At 40.6% G+C, this 22,483-nt stretch overlaps 3 protein-coding genes across 5 annotated transcripts in view; 1 reads left to right on the top strand and 2 right to left on the bottom strand.

Moving 5' to 3' along the window:
* mrps35 (mitochondrial ribosomal protein S35) overlaps positions 1–2,962 on the top strand; it is a gene marked incomplete at its 5' end in the record, with an annotated part of 7,663 nt that extends 4,701 nt beyond the window's left edge. Inside the window, 2 exons of the mRNA XM_083916460.1 lie at positions 28–97; positions 2,484–2,962. Coding sequence (XP_083772586.1) covers positions 28–97; positions 2,484–2,750 — 337 coding nt within the window. The 3' untranslated portion in view covers positions 2,751–2,962. The remainder of the gene's footprint in view (positions 1–27; positions 98–2,483) is intronic.
* A 936-nt stretch (positions 2,963–3,898) lies between these two features.
* On the bottom strand, positions 3,899–6,098 carry mansc4 (MANSC domain containing 4; the record flags this gene model as incomplete). The annotated part of the gene is made up of 3 exons (XM_083916459.1): positions 3,899–4,764; positions 5,636–5,770; positions 5,879–6,098. 3 exons carry the CDS (start codon positions 6,096–6,098, stop codon positions 3,899–3,901), a joined length of 1,221 nt encoding a protein of 406 aa, XP_083772585.1.
* Positions 6,099–8,186: 2,088 nt separating this feature from the next.
* tead4 (TEA domain transcription factor 4) overlaps positions 8,187–22,483 on the bottom strand; it is a 30,251-nt gene continuing 15,954 nt past the window's right edge. For 2 of the 3 annotated variants that reach the window (XM_083917401.1, XM_083917403.1), the window contains exons 2-11: positions 22,026–22,090; positions 20,494–20,565; positions 18,944–19,078; positions 18,180–18,223; positions 17,831–17,892; positions 17,507–17,637; positions 16,660–16,833; positions 12,832–12,972; positions 11,403–11,555; positions 8,187–9,133 (exon numbers count right to left, since the gene is read on the bottom strand). In XM_083917401.1, the coding sequence (XP_083773527.1) occupies positions 9,020–9,133; positions 11,403–11,555; positions 12,832–12,972; positions 16,660–16,833; positions 17,507–17,637; positions 17,831–17,892; positions 18,180–18,223; positions 18,944–19,078; positions 20,494–20,565; positions 22,026–22,090 (1,091 nt within the window). In that variant the 3' untranslated portion in view covers positions 8,187–9,019. The remainder of the gene's footprint in view (positions 9,134–11,402; positions 11,556–12,831; positions 12,973–16,659; positions 16,834–17,506; positions 17,638–17,830; positions 17,893–18,179; positions 18,224–18,943; positions 19,079–20,493; positions 20,566–22,025; positions 22,091–22,483) is intronic. The other variant, XM_083917402.1, reaches the window with a different exon arrangement.

The raw sequence follows: 22,483 nt of genomic DNA, 5'->3' as shown, positions 1-22,483 counted from the left end.
TTGTTTTTTCTTCCCTCCCTCCATCAGCTGCCCATTGAGGCAGCAGAATCATGACTATGCCATGTACCTGCTAACTGTCCTCTACCACGAGTCCTGGGTGAGTTGAAAATATTAGTTGGGTTTTTTTCTACACTCTGCTGTGTCCACTGGACCGCTTTCTGTCTTGACCGATGCTGCCATTGAGCAGGCAGATACATCCGTCACATTGACTGGATGGGGAAAAACCTACCCAAAAGCCACAGTCACAGTGATTAATGGAGTATTAACGAAACGTGTCACACATCTCCGGCCTTTTCCTTTCAACAAGTATCCATTCATTTAAAGGCCAGTTGCTCTCTGGTGTCACTTCTACCAAGGAGGTACCTGCTATCACATCAGTGTGTTTACCCTTTTGAGGGGTTTTGTTTGAGATCAGATAAATGATAACTGATCTAATTCACTGCAACATTAAATATAAAAGGGTATCCCAGCGCTGGAATTAACTGCAGGCCCCTCACTTGATGTATTATGTGGTTATTATTGGTAAGTCATTAGTGTAAATCTACTTTTAGCAAAGTTATTACTTGAACTAAACATGAAAATTCGATGAATTAAGGTAAAGATGATGCAGGTTCCAACAGCTTCATATTTATTTAAATTATGTATGCATTATTTAAGTGTATAGTGTTTGTTTTTAGTTTTGTGATTAACATTCTTTTTCTTTTGTTTTTGGATTATCTTCTGTGCCCCTACAGGTATAAGTAGTTTTATTTAATTGAGTGGTTGAAAGCCCAGCTTGGTGTTAAGCTTAAATGTAATTGAAAAATGGCTCTAATTAATATTAGTATTTCAAATATGAGGAATAAAATATTCGATAAAAATATATTTTATCACAATATTAGATGATTATTGTTAGATTTTTATCCTTCATCCGTCTCTTTGGTGACATTTACAGCACCTTTTACCAGAACTTCTTGTCCATCTTTCTCAGTGATCTGAGACACTGAGCCCATTAGGGAGGTATCAGAGTTGAATGGGCAGAAGGATGGAAAACAGCAGCATTGTCCAGTTGACATTTCTCCACAGATTCGGGGGGGCAGGCAGGCTGGCTCCCCTATCAGGTGTTGACCCTGATACTTTTAATTCACGTTAAGCCCGCCATGCCACATCAGAGAAGTCTGCCACCAGGTCATTAGCCTAGGTGCTGTTCGCATGAATTTGCAGCCAGCCACATAAAAGAAACACCTTTGCCTTTTAGGAGCTTTTCCCGTCATGGCTTAGGTCACATTTATAAAAAAAAAAATTCTATCCGTTGGCAAACTGTCCGATCCAGGAAGCAGAACACTGTCCCCTGCCCTTTTGGACACACAATGGAAGGCACAGTGCTTGTCCAGCAGGCTTGTGGAAGCTGCAAGAGTGGCGTAGCGTTCAGGTTGTAATGCAAGCCCACAAAGAGGCCAATTGTAAGCAGCTACTGAGGTGATTTTATCTCCCCACTCAGGGAGACGGGCCTTCCCTGCTAATTCCAGTTTGTGCTAATCCAGTCCAGTGCTGGGGCCAACTGCTCAAAGCTGCCTCCAGTGCGGAGGGAAGTTTACCGCTGGAGGCACTCAATCTGCGTTTGTGCTTCCAAGCCCAACATCTGTCCTTTCCCCAAACTGAATATATAAATGTTATTTGGCAGGTACATTAACTCCATTGGGGCAATTTGTCTCCTGGAAATTAAATTTATTCTGTCAGTTGTTGACGAAATTACTGAGTGATGGCTGCAAGTGTAGACAGGGTGTCACTGTCAACACTTTGCATTATTTAATTCCGCATACTGTATGAAACCCAGAAGAGCATCCGGAAAAAGGTTAACTTAAACCGTCAGTACAGTAGACTTTTAGTACAACCTCAATTAATGAGAATAATCTGTTTATGTTTTAATCTACAACTAATGCTATTCTGTTTAGTTTGCCTTCATTATTTTAAATGAAGCTTCTGATCCATTCCCAAGTATCTAATCCTCCTCACTCACTTGGGCCTGGACTTATTCCAGACGGGTTGTTACACGGATCAGATACTTATAGCGGTAATGATGGTCATTAACCTCAAACACCTGGAGAGCAGCAGAGCTGAAGCTCTGCCACTGCCCCTGCTTTAAGCTACTGCACAATGGGGTGTATTGTTCTCAAGGGAATGTGATGACAGTTAGACAGGCAGTGGAGGGAACACTACATATAGAGAAATACTATCTCTGTGAGAGGAGCATCAAAGAAGGGTTTAGGGGTGATCAAGGACCCCTATAATTTACATATGTTGCTATACTGTGTTCCAAACTACAGTCTGAGCCAGATCTATTAAAAATCATGTTAATGTTACAGTTCTTTTATTATTAATTTATATTTATAATTATAAACATATACAGACAGACAACCCTGTTGGTAGTCGTTTCGGATAAATCTTCCTTTTGCTGCCTGCGGTAAAGGTAACAAACGTGTTCTGTTTTCCTTATTCTGCAGAAAACAGAGCCCTGGGAGGCTGAGAAGACTGTGGCAGACATGGAGGAATACAGCTGGGAGGACAGCCCGTCCCAAAAGAACATCGTGGATCTGCTAGTACGCATGAAAGTGGCTGAGCAAGGAGGTGAGGAAGTGCGAGAGCAGGTGCTGGGAAGAAGAGAGGTGCAGGAGTATAAGGACTCCGTCACAAGGTTGAAGAACGAAGGAGAGAGCGAGAGCACCATGCTGCAGTACAAAGAGGCTGTCAGGAAAGTCCTCAACCTGTAATACAGCTTAATGTTGAATATGTATTTACATGGAGACGGTGACCAAGAACAGCAGGGACCACAAAAACATTACTAAATACTTGTGGCCTCATGTATCATTTTGGACTCCATCTAAGTACCAATAACATAAACAAAACAAGAGATTATTGTTCCATTATACATGAGGATATTACAACCTTAAGGTTCTCTACTAATGTATTTATTTTCCAAAATAAAAAAATAAATCAGCTGCGAGATTCTGTCTTCAATAAAAAAGGCACATTTTTACAGATTTTAAGTGTTCTCTTTGAACTTGGACAGTTGTGTGACATTCATGATGGTTAAAGCTCCATTAAGTCAGTACAGAGCCGACTTCAGCGCCCATCTCTCTCATCACTGTGAGAGAGTGGTACCGCTCCAGTGGAAGGATGCTTTTAGCAGCAGATTGTTGAAGTACCTCAACCTTCTTAAGGAGTTCTGGATTTTGGTCTGTGCATTTCTTTAGGTCAGATGAAACCCAATGCACTGAAGAGATGTGCTCCACTGAAGCAAGGTCAAACACTGAAGGCCACAAGGCAAAGAGTAGTCCATCATTGCACAGTGTTGAGGATCTGAACAACTCTTCAATTGTAGCCTTTTTCTTCTGGGAAGCACCCATTTAGTTCCACTTAAAACCTGCATAGACAACTGGCCATGAGCCAAGTCCATGAGCTTTGGCATCAACATCAATTTGAACTCATTTAAGTGCATCAAAATGTAGGTCAGCATATCGCTTTTCTTGAGGCAAATTGATTTGGTCAAATGCATTGACTCAGCTCTTCTGTTGAAAGTCATTGCGTCACAAGGGGAACCAAAATCATGGCAACTATGCATTTGGAAATCTCATCTAAGCCACTAAATACTACTGCCTGTTCAGTTTAAATATACAGAATTGTAATCTCAATGCATCAGCTGACAGTAAGTGGTAAATGTTCATCCCTATCTGTTTCAAATAGAGCAATCTGTGCTATTAGAATAATCCGGTATGGGAAAAGGATTTTACAAAAATGTAACGGTGCAAATTCTAATTCATGTTAAAGGCCTCTTCATCCTAGATTGCTTTATTAAAGACATTGCTGTAAACAAAAGACAAAAGTCAGTTCTATCTTCTTCTTTTTTTTTGTCTTGACCCTACTTTAAACCGTTTTCTCTGACCAGCACATACTTTATCAGGCGCATGGAGCCTCTTTTCCCTCTCCAGGATGTTCTGTAGCGTCCCATCCTCCTCCTCTGACTCCTCCAGCTCACGGCAAGCAGAATAGAGCAACAGCAGCTCAGCAGTACTGTAATACAGATGGCCACTGCAACCAGCAATGTGTGAGCGGCTACATGCCACCCAGGTCCAAAACCCCCGAAGGTGTCCTCTCCACTGACCCCCTGTCCTTCCTCACTGCCTGCAGTGTTGTCCGTCCCCGGGCTGCCCTTAGTGTCATTAGGCTGGTTGCTGCTCTCTGTACTCCCCATAAGGGCTGTGGAAGTTGGAGGGCTGGTAGCCAACAGAGAGAAGGTGGTGGTGGTGGTGGGATGAATAGGGGATGAGGAGGGTTGTGCAGTTGTGGTATAAAAGGCAGGAGTGCTCTTGGGATTGTGAAGGCTGAGGGTGGTTGCTGTGATGGATGAAGGAGGACCAGTAAATCTGGGCGCAAGGGAAGTGGTGGAAGAGGTGGAGATTGTTGCTCTTGCATGGTTCCCTGAAGCTGGTGGAGTCTCTGGAGTGGAAGATAAGATGGCTGTAGGTATGGGAATTGCCGAAGTCTGACTGGTGCTTTGCAGCGTAGTGGTGGAGGTGGAGGTGGTGAGCATGCTGCTTGCTGTAGTGGGGGGTCTAACTGTGGGTACTGAAGTCAGAGGCAGTGCAGCAGGTGGAGGTGGATGAATGAACTGGCGTTTGTCTGAGGGCAGCGGCTCTGAGACGTTGCCTCGACTGTAGTGGTGGGGTAATAAGCGCACGTTGGAGGTGAAGTATTTTCCAAACACCAACAAGTCAGGATCCACACCTAGGAAACAAAATATATTCTTGAGTCATGATTCTCTTGTATTGTTGGTTTCTTCACAGACATAATAATAATAAACATTAAAAGCATAAAAATGAGAGGACAACTATTAAGTGCACTACACAGGAATCATGCCCAAATCACTAGGTGGCACACAAGAAGAACAGCGCTTATAGCATTGAAAATAAAACAAGAACAAACAAGTAAATGGATATAAATAAGCAAACAACAGTAGAAGCAGCCAAAATGATTGAGCAAATCATACAATGTGTGTTCAAGTGTACAAGACCTATATACACTTAATGGCTTTTTTTTTTTTAGAAATGTGTAACATTTTAATTATGAATAATGTATTTTTACTTTACTTTTTTAATAAGCATTGATTTTGCTACTATTAGCAAGTAGTAGTTTTTTTTAAATGTGAACAGCTCATTTGGGATACTTTGGGGGGGGGGGTTGTTTGTTTGTTTTCTTTTTCCACATGCTTTGTATATGCGAGATTGTAAGATGTATATTTAAAAGGGTTGTCTTGTAATCCCATGAGCGATGGGCCAAATGTTTTGGCAAAACACAGAAATAAAATATGAATGAATGAAAATGAGTAAAAGTAGGTCTCATTGTTAGAAGTTTTTGGATCCTGAACTATCCTTATCTATATGACTTACTATATATTATATTACTGGTCTGCCTCAAAATAGTACTCCAGTAACTCTACTGCTTACTTTCCATAATTCATATATATATTGTAGTGGCATAGACCCTGACTGTAGTCTATATGCATAAGAGGGAGAGTATACTATAACCAGAGACAACCTTATTGTGAACTAGATTTTTTTTTCAGTAGGTATTCACCCATTAACATAACTTTACTTACCCTTTGTGATATTGTACAGAACAACGTTGCCTCTGTAGCTAAGAATACAGCTCTCCAGAGTCGGGCAATGCAGGTGGAAGCAGTTCACGTTTTCTTGAGAGGTATCATAGTGAAATATGGCCAGATTACAGGAAACTGTAAAATGAAAGAGTGTAGAGGATCAATGGCCGTTATAAATGAACGTAAAGTTAAAGAATGCAACTCCTGCGTAATTGTGTGTGTTGATAAATCAATATTACTCACAGTTCCTCGTGAGGCAACAGGCGCGGCTGCATTTCAGCGCCGTGTCCTCCTGGTAATACTTGAGCAGCTGCGCTCCTCTCCGCTGAGACTCCTCTATGTCGATGAAAATCCCAGGGAAGCGTCGAATCCAGCAGTTCTTATAATAGGAGGTCTGTGAGCACCTCGACTCGGTGTAGCACACCACACTCAAAACCGTCAGCAAACCCCGTGTGACGTTCATTGCGCGTAATGTACATCAGATCATGTTAAATTACGATCACGGCAAAGCATCGACACATCTGTGGAGCTGATTGCACGGAGTTGACAGGCATGAAGTGGAGCCCGTGGTCTGGTTTTACTGGTGCCAGTCCCTACAGGTGGGTTGCAGCTACGCACCTGGAGGAGGAGGAGGAGGAGGAGGAGGAGACCCAGATGGACGTGACCAGGCTCAGCACGGCAGATATAACCTATTGTCGTCGATTAACACTATACGATGCTACCGTCTGACAGAATAGCATCAACCATGCTTCTTCAGAATGTTTAATAATGGATCCAATTTCAAAGACTAATGTGTCATTCGAGTTCATTCGTGACCTAAAAACATTTATTGACAAGACTGTTTCCAAGGTCAAAATTTAACTTTCAGTCTCAATCTATGGAATACTGGGAAGGTGTTCCTATTATTTTGTCCACCCCTGCTTATGTTTATGGGAACATTGATTGAACCAGTTTTCTTTAGACTTTCAGTCTAAATTCTAGACTGTTGACCTGTAAACCTGTAGAACAATGGCTAAGTCATAAATCATTATTTGATCCTGTGAATAATCCTGATTAAGGGGTTTAGATGAGTCTCCACAATTGCTTTAGTTTTAGCAGGAACTAGGCTGACAATTCCAGTAACAAGCCATCTGTTTTTTGGAGAGGGCAGAAATCCGAGAGTGGATTTCCATAATTGGAGCAATCTGCCTGAATTCTTTCAATAGGAATTATCTGAATAAGCCTATTGCTCCCTGTTTTTGGATTTGCTACACCTATTTGTCTGTTTCTCTCCCCTTTTGTGAGCTTGTCTCTCCATCACAGTGCCACATTCTCAGTTTACACCTGGGAGAGGAAAGCACCTTTTTGGATAAAGAGCTTTTGGAGTGGGGGTGATGGACTGCAATTTAAGGGAACTATTCTGTAGAAATGGTTTCAAATATAAAACAGTACTCATAACGAGATGATACCATTTAATTTAATCAGCCTTAACTGAGACACACACACACACACACACACACACACACAAAATATGTTTTTGGTGTAAGATTTCATATTACAGGGTTTTTTCCCCCAAAAAAGGTTATACAATATGCTAACAAGTCTATACTGTATATAAAGTAACTCTACACATACAAATATCCTAGGCTGACGTGGTGACTTTAGAGAATGACAGTATACAGTGAAGTATCGATTCAGTTGGATAGCAGTTGTTGTTTGTAACAGACACTGGTGAAAAGGGTTTATTTATATATATGTTTATATATATAAACTCAAATAACCAATCTGAGTGTAAGATCATTTAACCTGGTCTAAAAGTTTCAGCATCTTAAATTGAATGAACAGGAAGAGTAATGATGTCCCAACACCACCAGATGGCGTTGGTCACTTCCATTAATCAATGGCTTTGCCCCAATTTCATACTACACATGGATAGTTTACAGTATGTATTATAATTATTATAATATTTTTGGATTCAAGACAGTGTTATTTTGTACTGACATTAAAATAATACAAAATGTGCAAAGATGGATGTCAAGGGGGTGGAGTGGTTAGAGCAGTCGCCCCATGTAAAGAGCCTGAAGGTCCTCAAGGCAGAAGCCGTGGGTTCGACTCCAGCCCTTTGCTGGATGAACAGACAATAATCAACAGGTCAATGAATACTGAAAAATATTTTAGGTTGCAGATGTTTACCTTTCTGATGTCTTCGTGGAGCTGGAACACCACCATCTGCAATTAGTGTTAATGTGTTGCAGCTTCATGCCACTTCTCCATTACCTTTGTGCATTGCATTGTGGGACAATAATGCCCATTTACAGCACACGCAAAAATCAAGCAGATTTAGTATGCATACATATCTTTTTACAGATTTACTTTTTTCCACCTCTGAAGCACAACATACTGCACAAAACCTGCTCAGAATTACCATGTAGTATGACAAAAGACAGAGCTAACATGATCCAATTTGAGGACAAAACCCTGCAAATGATGTATACACCGTTATGAGCGTGCCACATATTGAACAGAATGCAAAAAAAACTCAGCAACAGAGAAGTTATGTAAGAAACACTTGTATTTTCATCTGACACTTCAGGGCAAGTTACAGGTACAGACAACTTCTGTAATCAGCTTACAGATCTAAATCTGGTTCAAGTTAACAGTGTTATTATGTGCCTTTTGTTGTAGTCAGATCATTTTCAATCAAAAACAGTAAGACAATACAAGAAACATTTAACATTAAACATCAAACAAAGTAAATACAATAGCTCTTTTAATCATTTTAGCCTCTTATTTTCATAACTCTGTTTAGAGGAGATGAATGTGGCACTGTACATAATTACTCAAATAACAGAAACGATTGGCACTAAAAACAGTGATATTTTATGGATGTGCAAAAGGAGGGATTCTCAGTCGGCGTTTATTATTTTTTTCCCATTGTTATTTATATTTAAGTCGCTAGGTGGCACCCTGAGGCAGCCAAACTCCTCTGTAGCAAACATCCCTGCACATGCATGTGTGTAAAAGAATCTAAATCAAAAACAAGCACTAGTAAAATGAGATGAAAAAAAACACCAATGACAACTTTCTCATGCAGGTCTTGTTGGCTAGGTCTGGCTCCTTTGGTATACAGTAGAGACCACCGTGTATCATGGTCCTCTTCTTTTTTTTCCTTGCCACTTTTCACACAAAGCCTGTTCCAGCTTCAAAAATCCCAAATCCACCTCTTTCTCAGCAGTAATAGTTTTCCTGGGCATGCTGGCAAAGTCTGCGATTCTCTGGGCTTCTGACCGAGTTGTATGGTTTCAGTTTTAAGCTTACGGAAGAAGTCGTCCATTGTTTAGAGTTGTTGCTCACTGAGGTGCTACAATGGGTCTAGAGCAGGTAAGTTCAAGCTGTGTGATTGTGTCAATCTTTGACTAGCCTGTAAATATGATGTTGTGCGCCGTGCTCACTGGTGGATACCTCGAAGACGTAGGCTATGCACAGGAGGGTTTCCAGTGTGTCCCTGTTAGCCACCACCTGTGGACAAACAGAAGGTTAACTATGGGGGATAAAAAAAAACTCTTACCTTGGTTACTATATGTTTTACTAGTAAACTTCACTATGTTTACAATCTTCTAGTTTGTAGAGAAATTTGCAATCCTTTGAGCTTTTGAAAATATAGTATAAACAATCATATGACTAATGAAATCCATAAATTGCTCCTTTCAATCAAATATGAATATATATATGAATATACAAACTGTATAAATACAAATAGTATAAACAGGGGGTTTCAAAGTCTGAGAGTATGGGCCTCCCCTCAGACAAAGTTTTGGAAACTGCACTTGAGCCTAATAGCCTAATATTGATGTTGAGGTGTTGAAGTTCAGACTACACCAAATACATACAAATTTATTTTCAATGCAGTGCTTAAGCAATATTATTATTATGAAATATGTGTATGCATGTCTTTAAAATAATTACTCAAATGTAAAAAAAAAAATATGGCAATCAATCCAAATAGTATTTCATTTCATTCAAATCTGACAGCAGCATATGGTTCCCTTTCTTTTTTCTCTAACACAATTCAGCTACTTCTTTGACAGTAGGTATTTCAAATTTAGTCACATTGTACTGTACAACATGATCCTTCCTTTTTAAGGTAAATTTTCCTCAAACAATAATTGTATGATCAGACTTTGACATAGTCATTTACTACTGTATACGTACAGTATGTGGTATACTGCATGTCTTTGTCTATACTGGGCTTTATGAGTATAGACAAAACGCTCTGTTTTTCAATGTGCAAGACTAAAGTGTGGAAATTTAACAAATCATAAAACAAGTGCATAACTTCATCAATTCATTATATGTTGCACTTAACACAGCACTTACATGAGTCATATTGATCTATTCTGCTTAACCTTGCAATGTGAAATCTCTAAGTGCATTTGTTGTCTTTATGTATGTGCATGTCGGTGTATGTGTGTTCACATCTGTTTAGGAGCTGTTCATGGTTAACATGAGCTAAATCAGCCCATTGAGAAACCTAATGACATGCTGCCATGTCGTCGTCAGTGTGGGCTCAATATGGTCATTGTCTTCACCAGTAGGAATGTTGCCGCCAGTGGAAGGGACACCAATGTCTTTGAACCCTGGTATTGAGGACCACTTTGTTACTATGGTGATACACTCTATTCACTTCCCTCTGGGTCCGCTCTCTGAGGAGCACACCGGCTTATTCAGAAAAGTCCAATTTACAATAGAATAGACAATCTCAACTCAACTCAAGAAAACATTAAACAATGCTGTTCATAGTGAAACATTCCTACCAGCTGTTAATGGTCTGTCAAGGTTACCCACAGGAAATATGACAACACAACCAAATTCATTTTCCTGTTTCTCAACCTTTACGACAGTGGGATGCCCTGCATAAAGCCCTTATTGAATGTCCATGTCACCCTGTGTGCTTTATCAGAATCAGAATCAGAAATACTTTAAGAAAATTATTTTTGTTGCAAACTCCAGCTATTCAAACAACATATTTAACAACAACAACAACAATATTATACAGACAACATATATTTGGAAAAACAGAATATATGTATGTTTTATATATATATATATATATATATATATATATATATATATATATATATATATAAAATATAAAATTTACAGTAGTAATATATACAGATCAAAAGTACCGTAATAATGTGCAAAAGAACAGATTGTCTATGTTTGAGTCCGTATAACAAAGATGGGGGGTGACAAACTCCCCAAGGGATGCAAAGTGCATCAGAATAGTATGAATGGAACTACATGAATGATGAAGGACAATGAGTGTTATTCGATGAATGATGCATGCATGAATGTATTGCAGACAATAGCTCATATATCCAAATGCATTTTAAGTAAGGATAAGCTGTTTATGCAGACCTTTCTGAGCAGGGCTATGTCAACAGAGCTAATACAGACAGCTAACAGTGAATGTAACAAAGTGTTGCCATTCCTTAGTTTTAGACAACAAGATTGACACTCTCATGTCGTACGCTACCATGAAGCTACCACCAACAGATGGTTAGCTTAGCTTATCTTAGCATAAAGACTGAAAATAGAGTCAGGCCCCCTGTTAGAAATTCCAGATTTTTCCAGGGTCAACCCTATGTTCTCAGGGTTGTATGTTCTTGATATAAACTAACATTGTAAGTGACCGATTAGGGCCATTTTTGCAGTTCAATTTGTGGAAAAAAAACAACGAATGTACACACAATATACACACGTTCAGTATATCCCTGATAGGTACCTGTAGGATAGTAAAGTTCTCCAGTACGCTGTTCATCATGTACTTCTCCGGCAGGTGTTTCAGCTTGTGGATGAAGTTGATCATATATTCACATAGTGGGGAACGGTGGATTCGAAACACGTAGCGCCCATTCTCAAAACGTGCATACTCCGTCTAGGGAAAACAGATACAATACAAAATAAAAGCATACAATGCAATATATGAAGATATATACCAGGTGCAACGGGAAACACATTAAATAGACAAAATGTGAAATCTAATTGTTAACTATTGGGGTACATACTCCACTGATACTCAATTGGACACATTGGATGTGAACATCTATGTGATAATCTGTAATATGTGTAATACAATATATCTAATGCAGCATATGGCATGCCAGATATGACAATAAACATATTTCTCGTGACAACAGTAATCAAATGATGAAGCCATTAAATATCATCATGTGGTCTACTGAGGCAGATGGCTCTACCAAGGGATGTGTGTGTATGTGTTTATATTGTACAATCCATCAGCAGCAGGTGGGGGCAGGGCCACTATTGTGTCTAGTTAACGGGAAGCATAACAGTTAGTCATGCTGGGGAGATTTGTTAATCATTTCAGTTTCCTGACCACAGATCAGTGGTAATTGACTGGAATCCATCTCCACCAGTAGCAGTTATTCACTCCTCTGGGTGATAATTGTGGTTTTTGACGTGGTCATGACCTGCTATTGAGCAATCAGTGACGTAAACTTCTTGAACTCTAGCCGCTTATACGGTTAACTGTTGATAGCTGTAGGAACTGTCTTAACCCAAAACATTGGATTTTCTGATTTTTGCAAAATGTGAAGCAAAATAACCTGAAACTGACATGAATGCTTTTTACTGCATTTATAGGCCAATAAACATAGTGAGAGTAGTCAACGTGCCTTCCAAACAAAGAATTTGCAATGCTGTGTTACTTTTTAATATTTATAATAGCTTAATCCAACTGAAAATCAAAAAATAGTTAATTAACAGAAACCAAAATGTAGGTATAGTGGCCACTGTTGGAATTGTGCATTGTGGGAAACAAATACTTAAGGAACAGCTAAAAATGATAATATATTTTTCGGGGTGTTTTCGAATAATCTGAAGTAATATGGAAATTTGATCTTTTAGGTTCAAGGCCAACAGCACAGCTTTTTACTCAAAATCCATTGTGGAGTAAGCAAAATCCAGGGTAAAATAGTGAGCAACCAATAAGATGACGTAGATGAGCACATCTGTATTTTCACTGGGAGCTTCTCTCCTCTGGATTATGATGACTACATAACAGTAGATCGCTGTAAAAGTGGTAGAAGTTTGAAAAGTAATGGGAAGATGTCCCACCTGTTGCCCCTTAAAGAACAGATAACATCTTGATCATCAAAATGATTCTTGATAACCCCCAGTAGTATCCTTACCTCCACTTTCTCCACCACTTGCTTTCCAAAGGAGCAGACTTTGGTGGATGAGGTGATAATCATGTTCTCAGAGCTCTCATACTGACTGGAAACACCATAGAAGAAGCTGCTGTCATCCTGCAGGTTTATACTGAGGTCCGCCTAAAGGGAAGAAACAGATAAAATGTCATGATCGACTAAGAGCGCTACACCGCATACTAAGCTGCTCCACACTAAGCATCTAAAGGATATATAGATCCATGATTCATCTCAAAATATCAGCATCTACTTTGCTTCTCACAGATACAGGTATGGACATTAAGGAACATGTGTGTCAGTCTGACAAAGACACTTCACCAAGAGTGTTACAGCTCAACAAAGCTTGAGAATGATTCTCCGTAAAGCCAAGAGGCATCCACTGCCCAGATCCTTGTTGACCCATTAGAACGCTGTCAAATCCAGCCTCAAGATTCTCAAGGTGCTTTGTGTCTCGTGTGTGTGTGTGTGTGTGTGTGTGTGTGTGTGTGTGTGTGTGTGTGTGTGTGAAGATTTTGATATTTGATCCGTGTTGCATTTAATTGTCTCCATGAAAAGGGTCTAACATTTTTCTAGTAGCTCACACATTCAAACATGATATTCAAAACAAAATCCTTCACCATTTTTGCAAAAAGGAAAGAAGGCAAAATCTATTTTGTTGTCAGTTGCCTAGCAACAACGGAGACTAATTGAATGTCAAACATTTTTGTGTAGTTGACATTCTATGTCAAAAACACGACCTCACAGGGGCAATTTAAAAAGGCAGCACAGAGTTACGTTTTTCTTCATTTTCATGTGGATCTCTGATGCTCCCACTAGTTTAAGTTTGAATTGAAGCAAGTATAATCTGATTTTGGATCAGACTGAAGTGTTGTCTCTTCTATCAGACAGCTGGGCTATTTTACCTTTTCCCCTGTCGGGCTCTTGTCTCCTAATGGGCCATTGAGACACCGCTCAGCCTCCTCATCACCCCGTTCATCTTCATCCCTGGCTCATGTAATTCCTCTATTTGTCTTCATCCCTGGGGCCTAGTGACCCTCCCCGGACCGCCATTCCCTGCTTCCCTAACAGCCTGCGAGGGAATTCATCCAATTACAATCAGCAGCATGCAATTGGCTGATTAGATCATGGTGGGCAGGCTGGCTGTGTAACAATTTAGCAGAGCCAGCTCAAATCGGATTCCCTCGGCACTTCAAAGGCGTGAGACAATCCGTTAGGACAGGGCCACGGGCACTGAGAGGGTGAGGAGGAAGGTGGGGAGTGGGGCAGGGCAGCCAGCGGCCGACAGGGGGGTTTGCTGGAAATTCAATCTAGAATGCCATAGCTTTGGAGGTGGGCCAGCTGCCTGTCACCGTCACCATGCCAACCTGCACCTCAGCACACCCCCAAGTCATGACCCATCATGTGGTTGTTCCACTGCGGCTACATCAAATAGGCTCTACCCTTCTTTTATGATGGCGTATATAGAGTTATCATATTTTCAGACGTGTTGAGGATTTCATTTTGCTTATTTTCATGGCCAAGAGCATCTTTGCTGTTTTTTCCAGTATGGGTGTTGAAATGCCCAGCTGTTTTGTAGCATTTCGGTGTTTTGTCATGGATGCCTTGAGAATTGGAGGATGCCCTTGGGATACAATAAGATGAACAGACTGAGAGGGGACAGTGTTATGAGCTTGTTTTCCTCTTGCAGGGAGATGCGTATGTCATAACTGTTGACTCAACGGGGCTGTGACATTAATCAAGACAGTCATATTTCATTGATGAATGACTTGTTGCTTACATGGCATCCCTCTCTGTTGTTCACACTGTCTGTTTTCTTAATTCTATCTGTTGCAATCGTCTTGAAACTTTTTCTCCATGATATATGGTGGGGCTAGTCATCCCCTCCTTCTCCTCGTCCCTGAATCAAATGCCATGGCTTGACCAGCTGCTTTTTCAAAGGACTGGAAAGGACTTCTTCCAAAATGGTGTCACTCACCAATGTATTTTATCGCTCTACAATAAATAATGTGGCAGTCAAACATGTGGGTAGGGTAATGTCAAGCCATCTGGTGGTATGAGACTACAAGGCGGCACTTTGAACTTGACATTCAGTCTTTGGCGCTACGAATCACAGTACTTAAAGCTATATAAGCTTATACGTATATCTGCTTTGCAAGTCACTAGTGGCCTCAGAGCAAAACATTTTTAACCAAGTGGATCAGAGGATGAAGGCAATCATGTTTTACAGTAGTAGTAAAGATGATGGTTTGACATTCTTCAATGAGGTGGCATTGTGTGCCTCCACCACCAGACTCGCACCAAACCACAGTAGTGAAAGGATTCACACCATGAACCTAAAAAGGTTTCATAAATCTTCTCTTCAGAGAACCATATCATTGAGAACTTCAAAACACTGTGGCTGGCTTTAAGTCTAAAGGATGCCCTTCTAGGGATGGGCATTGCAATTTTATACTTAAATGTATCTGTCCCCATCAAATAAACTCGAATTGAAATAAAATCTCCCTTGGGAAAAGTATTTGGTTGGATTCTTGTGTCAGGTGTACATCAATCTGATCACTGAACACCCGTGCCAACAGCTCATTCCTTGTGCTGGATGTGTTTGGGTCACCTCGTCTGCACAACAGATCTGCGGTACATGACTAAGGTGCCACTGTAAAAGCCCTGCCAATCCCCTAGAGATAGAAAGGAAGGTTATAGTACAGACAACTCTCAGGCTGCACATGTCCTTTATAATTCAAAATATGAGGAGTTTATTTAAGCCCAGCAAGATTCAGGTTAGTGCAGTCAAACCTCCATTCATAGGAGAGAAAAATATACACACTGCCCACTCATGCACTGCCCACTCATCCAACTCTACCTGACGGGTGTGCTTTGGGTCTTTTTCTGTGTCTTCGATCTGTGTTTGGGGTGAATTTAGTACGAGTGAGATGCTGTTTGCTGTTGCAGCCCCCACTCTCTTATTTTCACTGTTTTCAATGATAACACATATTCACCTCCATCTGTCTTCATTCCTTAGCCTGCATCATCTTAAGTTGACTTTGTCCTCATGCTTTACACTGTCATCTCTCTCACTAATGGTGAGCTGGGGGTGTTGTGAGTTTATCTGTCTGTGCGTGTGTGTGTATGTGTGTGTTTTTGGGGTGGCTTATCTAAAAATAAGTATATGGCGGGGGGGATATGGATGAGTCTAATAGTGCCGAGACAGGTGCCTAGGCTCACATTTCCTCTGGTGAAAGATCAGTCCTGCCACTCTTCCCAAGGCTGCTGACACACACACACACACACACACACACACACACACACACACACACACACACACACACACACACATACATCTCGGACATATACAAATACACCAATGCCTAATGCAACCTGAGCAGCAATGCCTTCTTTACCGGCATATCAACCACAAAACAGGTCAAGGGAGCAATGAGTTTCCATTCTTTCTGGCTTTAATTTGCACATAAGTTCCATTAACTCCAATGCATAAGCTATCTCAACACAGTTAACACCGCTAGGCCATTAACAGCCGACAGGTGCTACAAAACATTAACGAGAGTATTCGCTGTATTCTCACTTCAACTTTATGACTTGGGGAGGATTATATGCTGCAACGAAGTATAAAAAAAAATACCACACACAGTGTATCTGGTGGAGCTTAAGATGTATAAAAACATTACACTCAATTGAAATTGGAAATTTATCTGATGAAATGAATTGCCAAAGAACTCAGCTCTACTTAGCAGAACTGGATGAACAGAAGTGAATTAATCTAAAAAGATTTTTTTTAAATAAACAAAAATATTTTACCCAGAACTTGACAAGAAAGAAAGCGTTGTGTGGCCCTTTGTCAAACAGCTCCTTCAGGCCTCCTTTCTTCTCTGGGAACTTGTCGTAGATCTGTCTGACGTCCACAGACTCCAGATAGGCATCGCTGTAGCTCGGGTTGGACTGGCCAATGTGCACAAACAGGTGCTTGTTGAACTGCAGAGACAAAAGTGCATATCAGGAGATGAACAGAGCCAAAAATGACAAGTGTCCAGTTTGCTGAATTGCCAGTAACGGCAAATGCACTTTCTAGACAATCTAGAACATCTGTCATATTGTGACTGCTGTTTAATTGAATCCTATTTATTGTAATATAATCAAACTCGCACCATTCATGATAGTCCTTTATGTGTTTATACAGATTATCCTGCGATCTTTGTGAGTTGCTGTCATACTTCTACAAACCAAAACAGCCAAAGTTTTAAGTGTTAAACCACAATATCCGGGCTTTTCCAAGACACCTGTGACATCTAGTTTCTTAGATTTCTATTAAATCTATCGATCTGTCTATCAATAAATTAAATACAAGTCACAGTGTTAGGAGCTTTAGAGAATAGCAAAACAGTAATTTAGTAATAGAAAAGCTGTTGCCTAATTTAAGTCTTGCTGCCGAAAGCCATGTGTTACGTGAATGTAATCATAGAAAATGGGGGGGGGGGGGGGGGCATAAAAAAAAGGAACGTACAAAATATTGAGTGAGTGAGTTGTTGGTCTAATGCACCTGTCAATAAAACTTCCTGGTGGGAAACAACTGTAGTAATAGAAAATAAATAGATAAAATAAACGTTTGGAGTATAACATAAAGTTATCTCCTGTCTTGTTGACTTACATTCTCTGGGTCCTGAGGTTGCTCCAGGAAGGCAGAGAACTCCAGCATTCGCAGCTTTGAGCTGGCAATACTTCTGCCCTGCCAAGGGGGGGCACCAGGAGACATTGACAGCCCCGCTGTGCTCTCATAACCTGCAGAGGGCAGTGAGTGTGGTTATGTGCGGTTTTAGTGTGATAATGTAAAAATCTAAAAAGAAAATGCAGTGATATTGCAGCTATTTCTCTGAGCTTTGCGCAACCTCTTTTTCACAAGCAGGGTTGTCTCATCACTTTGCCGGCATGACAGCCCTCTGTCAACACAGCAGAGTGGAGAAAGAGCACCCACCTGTTATAGGGGTCGGGCCGGACGCTTGCATGGCGTAACTCTGCTGGGAGAAGGGCTTAATGCTGGAGAGACGTGACAGACAAGAGAGGGAGAGGCATGTTATGCACCGTCTCGGCTTCATGACCCCATCTCACATACTAATTGGACCGTCTGACCTCTACAGACGCAGGGGGCAGAGTGGTATGCTGAATGTCAGACAGCTGAAGACTTTTCTTTATAATTGTACTGATATGTTTTAATTTGTTCTGGGATTCAATCCCTGATTGAAATGATCTGATGGTTATTAAGATGATCACATGAGAAATGATGGATACTGTAGCACTACAGAGTAGAAAGGATGGCTACTCACTCTTCATGGCCTCCTGGCTGTCCTGGAAGTGCCCCGTGCCAAAACTGGGAGGAAAAGAAGTGCAAACTATATTACACAGTTCCACTTTGGCCTCTGGACATCCTTACATATGAATTGTGTTTATGTTGAGTTTAATCTGCTTTTCACAACATAAGCACAGAGCTGTGAAAAGGGATGTTGATGAGTGTGTCGAGCGGGTCAAATACATGGAGAACCTGATTGCTGCAGCAGAAGACAGTATCTTATCCCTACAAACTAAAGTTTAGAGACTCCAAGGAAAAAAACAAAAACCTCAAGGAAAACGTGCTAGATTTGGAGACTGGATCAAACAAGCTCTTGGGAATACACTAGGCTTATATTTAACACTTGACTTACCTTTTTATTCTAAGGTCTACACCCTGATAAACATCATATACCCAAGAAAGATATTGTTGGTAATGAAAGTAATGTGATGAATGTGGCAAGTAGTTGCCTATTTAAACTCCTTTTAATAGGTATTCTGTTCCATGTGAACTATGTCTTTGAGCTTGCACAATGTACAAATAACGAAAGCATGACATGAAAATAACAACCTTTTTAAAACTGAAAAATTGTCACACTTTTTTATTTTTGTTATTCACATTTTATTCTTTCTTTGTTATTGTAAATAATATATTTATTAAATAGTTTTCAAATTATACTGATGTCAAAAAAATGTGGATTCTGCTCAGTCTTTCAAGTTAGTCTGAATAAGATGGTATAGGGGACACTGGTCAGGGACTCACCCCACCAGTAGTGGGATAAGCTGGCCTAGACAGGCCCTGGAGAGCCATTTTGTTCTGGAAGGCTGTAGGTGAGATGATCTGGGCTGAGGACATGGTGGCCATACTCTGCAGGGCCTTGTCTTTGGCAACTTGGTCCTATGGAGAGGGACAAAGAGCGAGACCATCAGACAGTTACGCAAAGGGAGAGCATTCAGACCCCATTTAAGTTGGCACCCCACTTCATCGGTAACACAAGCAGAGCCCTAAAAAGGGAAATGAAGGGCAGAGGCCAGCTTGCATCATCTGTGAACCCCTGCCAGGCATAGAGCTGAAGAGAAGGGGATATTACAGTCAAGGGCCTTTGGGTCAAGAGTTAAGTTTATTACTTTGGCAGGGGCAAGCTTGTGATGACAACCAGCTTCTGTTGTAGGTCATACTGGAAGACAAGGCAGGCAACAACGTTATTTGTTAATATGCTAAAATGTGCATCAAAATTGCTAAATGCCACTATGTTTCAAATAGTGAGATGGCTACAAATTTGTCTTTCCTCTGCTATACTGTAAAGTTATACACCTCTTGTTTTTGAATGCACTCCTCAGCAGTTTCCAAACCACAGAGGACTACAAGCACTTGCCGCCCAGCCCTAATGGGCAAGGCCACACGACGCATTCTTCTTCCCAGAACTGGCAAACACAAGGGCATAGCTGAAATATGGGGGGTACATGTGGTAGGGATCTCAGTTACACCAAAGACGTATTTAAAAAGGGCTGTCACAGGGGCCAACCCTGTGACCGGTGCTGGGCCATGCCAGCTGAACCCTCATGGCTGCCGTCCAAGGTGAGGGAGAGTCTTGTTGCCTGCGAGTATGCGGGTGTACGTGGATGAGAAATGTAAACTGAGAAAGTACTGGGGGTGCAGGGATGTGTGAGCTCTCGGCGTACCACACAGGAAAACTTTTATTGAGCTACTTATCTAAACCTGGAAGGAATAATGCAGGGATTAATTTGTTTCCTGACAATTGTGTTTGGTTCATCTTGTTCATAATCGTGCACAGTAAGCCTCAGGCCTCCTGAAATATGTTCACATTTCATCGAAATGTGTCAGCAACCAATTTAAAAGTGGCATCAATTAGAGGGTGCAATTAAAATAGCCCATCGTTTGTGCCTTTGTGTTAATAGGATGTGAATACATGGCAGTGCAGGGGCCATGGATGCTGACATACCTTTAACAAAACATGAAGCTTCATAATAACAGGGAATAATATAGGGTAATACTGTTTTCACCCTCTTTCCATCTGGTGCTGCTCAATTTGATTAAATTCAAATAAATTGGAAAAAAGCAACATACTAATCACACCCTTAACCCAACTATGACTATTTCCGCCCTCTTGCAGTGTGCACAGGCGAACCTGTGCAGTAGGATTCAGGCACATGGAGATTTACAGTTATTGATATGACTTCATCTACATATCCTTAACTTTTTTCCTTCATGAGTGCATAAAAAAGGAGCAATAACACTTGTCAAATCAAAACATTTATTGAATATAAAAGAGCAGAAAAAGGTTGACTCACGTAGCGTACCTTGAGCTTCACCTGGATCTCCCTGGCCTTCCGTCGGGCTAGAACCTGAATGTGACTAGATACCTAAAAGACAGACAACACAGCAGAGTTAAGCATAATATTTGTGTGACGTTTGTGTTTCCAGCGTAAATGAGAGGCTTAGTGGCCAACATGGATTTCCTCCAAATGCTTGTTTCCTACCAAAATGCGAAAACAAGCCGGTGAATTTGAGACTCTAAATTGGCCATGGTCAGCTTGGAGAGGCTTGTGTGACAACCTGAGCACAGAGTACTCTGCCTCTCACCCAAGGCACATTGGCCCCCAATGACCAATCACCACAAACAAATTTACAGAATGGAGCTACTTTTGTTTTTGTCGTATACTGCGATCACGGAGGTGCATCACAGAACGCCACAGGAGATCTTTTCTACCAGTGGCCATCAAACTGTATGATTTCTCATCCTTCTGCAGGAAGAGAATAATAATATAAATATCATTTGCAATATTAAGTTTTATTACTTTTCAATATAATTACCAATATTGCTTCATTTAACTTATTTTAATACATTTCTATTCCTTTGTTATTCTATTAGGCACTGGTGCTAGCATTACTCCTTATGCACTTTACATGTATTACTCTATTGTTTTAATTCTAATGTTATAATTTGTGAGAAATCTGGCATAACACTTTCCTTCAGGATTAATAAAGTCCTATGATCTCTTTATTCTTGAAGCATTTTTTATGTCAGAAATTGAATACGCAAATAATACAAAGCAATATTTAAGATCTTCACTAGGTGATTTAAAACATGTGAAATAACAAACTTCTATTTAGTTCCACTAATCCACTGATTTTGTCCTGCTTTACCTCACTCACAAATTATATTACAAACTGGATTTCATATGCATTACATTGACAGGAAAAATTGGCAACTGTTGCTCTACAAATAACACTGAATCTTTGTTGGTAATTACTTTGTCTCTGCCATAGCAACTTTCTAAAGAAGCTGTGCTGCAACACAGCAATCCATCAGGTTACTACTGTTGGGCCAGCAGGTGTCCCTCTATCCCTCCAACCTGTCCCACTGATCCCTCACTGCCCCCCTTTCTCCTCTTACTCTTTTAATTCCCACACTAAGTATGCCAGATGACTTAGCAGAGACCCGTTCTCTCCACATCCATCACTGCCCATACATCAGTCCTTCCATATCAGATACCGTAGTGTGGATAGAGTTCCAAATCCCTCACCCATCCCGCCTCAGTCTCCCATCCAGACCACCATATTCCCCAGCTTATTTCCCCTTCTAACAAGCACTAGATCCATGAGGTGGTGAAGAAACAACACCGACATATGATCCTATAGCATCTGTGCATTGGTCACTGGCCCTAAATCAATCGTCATCTCTAGCCCTCCAAATAGGAGGGAGTGAGAAGTTGTGGGGGGGGTACCCAGCCAGGGTGTTGGGGAATCACTCAGCGGCAGAGGACTTTTTCTGGAGGGGTTCAAAAATAGGGGCTGATACAAATGACATCTGAGAACTTACCTGCTTCCTGGTCCGTGTCTTCCCAGTGCGAAGTTTGATATACCGTGCAATCAACTCGTTTCGTCCTGTAAGCAACCAGAAAACAACATCGTTTAGTATTTAGTATCATTTTGTATTGCATTTTTCCTTCATATCTGGACAGAATTGAAAGACGGGCACAGGGACATCAATATTCAACATCTTCCACTTATACTTATAGTAAATAGCTTTATAAAATAAGCGTTTTCCCCCAAAACAACTTGGTCCTTTAGTTAGAATTTGGAGCAGAAAAAGAAGTTCACATCAGAAAAGTAGAAGTGGATTATTGTTACCATTATATCATGTTACATATGTGTATATCTTCTTATTGCCAAATTACAACTTGTGACTGAATAAAAAAAAAAGAACATTAGTTTTGTGTCTGGAACATATTGTGTGTTTCCTGATTTACTTATTTAATACTTATATATATATCAAAA

This window comes from Echiichthys vipera (genome assembly GCF_963691815.1).
Source record: "Echiichthys vipera genome assembly, chromosome: 7".
Classification (NCBI taxonomy): Eukaryota; Metazoa; Chordata; class Actinopteri; order Perciformes; family Trachinidae; genus Echiichthys; species Echiichthys vipera.
The sequence above is the reverse complement of the archived record's forward strand: the minus strand, read 5'-3'. Positions and strand labels throughout refer to the sequence as shown.